The 1,620-nt window shown below is 24.1% G+C and overlaps 1 protein-coding gene across 1 annotated transcript in view; it reads right to left on the bottom strand.

Annotated features, from left to right (window-relative positions):
- Window positions 1-121, bottom strand: part of LOC107475512 (transketolase, chloroplastic) — a gene marked incomplete in the record, with an annotated part of 4,185 nt that extends 4,064 nt beyond the window's left edge. Inside the window, 1 exon segment of the mRNA XM_016095167.3 lies at window positions 1-121. Coding sequence (XP_015950653.1) covers window positions 1-51 — 51 coding nt within the window.
- Between the last annotated feature and the right edge of the window lie 1,499 nt (window positions 122-1,620).

The raw sequence follows: 1,620 nt of genomic DNA, 5'->3' as shown, positions 1-1,620 counted from the left end.
GGCGGGACGGGAGAGGATGGATTGGGAGACGGAGAGAGAGGAAGATGCCATGGTTGGTGGTTGGTGTGCGAGTATGAGAGAGTGAGATAGAGAAAGAGAGAAGAAGAAGAAGAAGAAGAAGAAGAAGAAGGTGGCGATGGTGAAGGGTCCATGTTTGGGTTTTGTAGAGAGAGAGAGATGGATCGTTGAAGTTTAAAATAATAATAATAATAATAATAATAATAATAATAATATATATTTGGATGCAGAAAGGAATAATCAATTCAATCAATGAAAACGGTTTCTAAAAAATATATATAAAATAAACCAAAATATACCCAAAATTTGGCACTTATTTTCAATTAAGATTTTATTAGTAGTTTTTTTTTAAATCATTTTGAAATATTGAATATTTGTTTCAAATTATTAAATATAAAAGTAAATATTTTTCAAAAATTTAATATTTTAACGAAAAACAATCGAATTAAAATTTTATTTAATATGAAAGTTCAATTAAAACTTTTAACTTGTAAAAATTTAATTAAACATTCAGTAAAATTATAAAAAATAATGAGAATAAAAAAATTTATTATTATTTTAATAGAAATTTTTTTATATTTTATTTTTTTAGTATTTGAATATAATTAAAATCAATTAGGATCGATTAACATTATTTATAAGGCTGCCAATGAGTAGGATACAATAGAATTTGGACCCTACTCTAATCTTATCCTCGGGTTGAAAATTTTATTAAAACTATATCCTACCATATCTTATAAAATTTTAAGAATCTCTCAACTCTAATCCTACCCACACCCTAAACTTTTAAACCCTACTTTACCCGCAAAAATATCAAATTTTTTTCAAAGTAAATATAAAATTCAATTATTTCGAATTTTATACATATTAATAACATAAAAAATTAAAAATTAATGCTCAAAATTACCTAAATTAACTAATTAGTTTAGTGGTTGTTCACTTATGGTAAGTTATTACATAATGGAGGTTGTGGGTTCAACTCTCACTTCCTTTACTATATACCAAATTTTACGTGATAAGATTGGAATTATAATTTTAAATTATTTTTTAAAATTAATTTAAATTGTAATAATTTGATTAATAAATAAGTAACATGTTATGCATTGTTTATTTTTTAATCTAGTGTTAATTAGATTAATTCTAAAATAGTTATTAATCGATATTAGTAATCTATTTTTTCAATAAATCAAACATATATATTGAATGTGACCATAAATAATATAGTAATAGTTAAAACCACCAACAAATTTTGATATTAAGCTGAGAGAACAAAATCGAGATTAAAAACCGCTTAGAAATGAATTACTTAAATAATATTTAATCTATTATAGTCCTTAGACACGTGTAGATTAGAGTTACTCTTGTAACCATAACCAACTGAAACAACATCATAAGTTCGAACATTTAGAATTCATGCAACTTCAGATCATCCCCTTGATATGATGTTACAATATTTTACCTTATTTGCCGAATTGTAAAATTATAATTTTAACTTTATCACGTGCATGGTTACTATTAACTATTAACTGTTAATATGCATATTCGAACATTTATTATCATATTATATCATATATTTATAATATAAATGAGTCACCGTTAACG

This window comes from Arachis duranensis, chromosome 2 (genome assembly GCF_000817695.3).
Source record: "Arachis duranensis cultivar V14167 chromosome 2, aradu.V14167.gnm2.J7QH, whole genome shotgun sequence".
NCBI classification, from domain to species: domain Eukaryota; kingdom Viridiplantae; phylum Streptophyta; class Magnoliopsida; order Fabales; family Fabaceae; genus Arachis; species Arachis duranensis.
The sequence above is the reverse complement of the archived record's forward strand: the minus strand, read 5'-3'. Positions and strand labels throughout refer to the sequence as shown.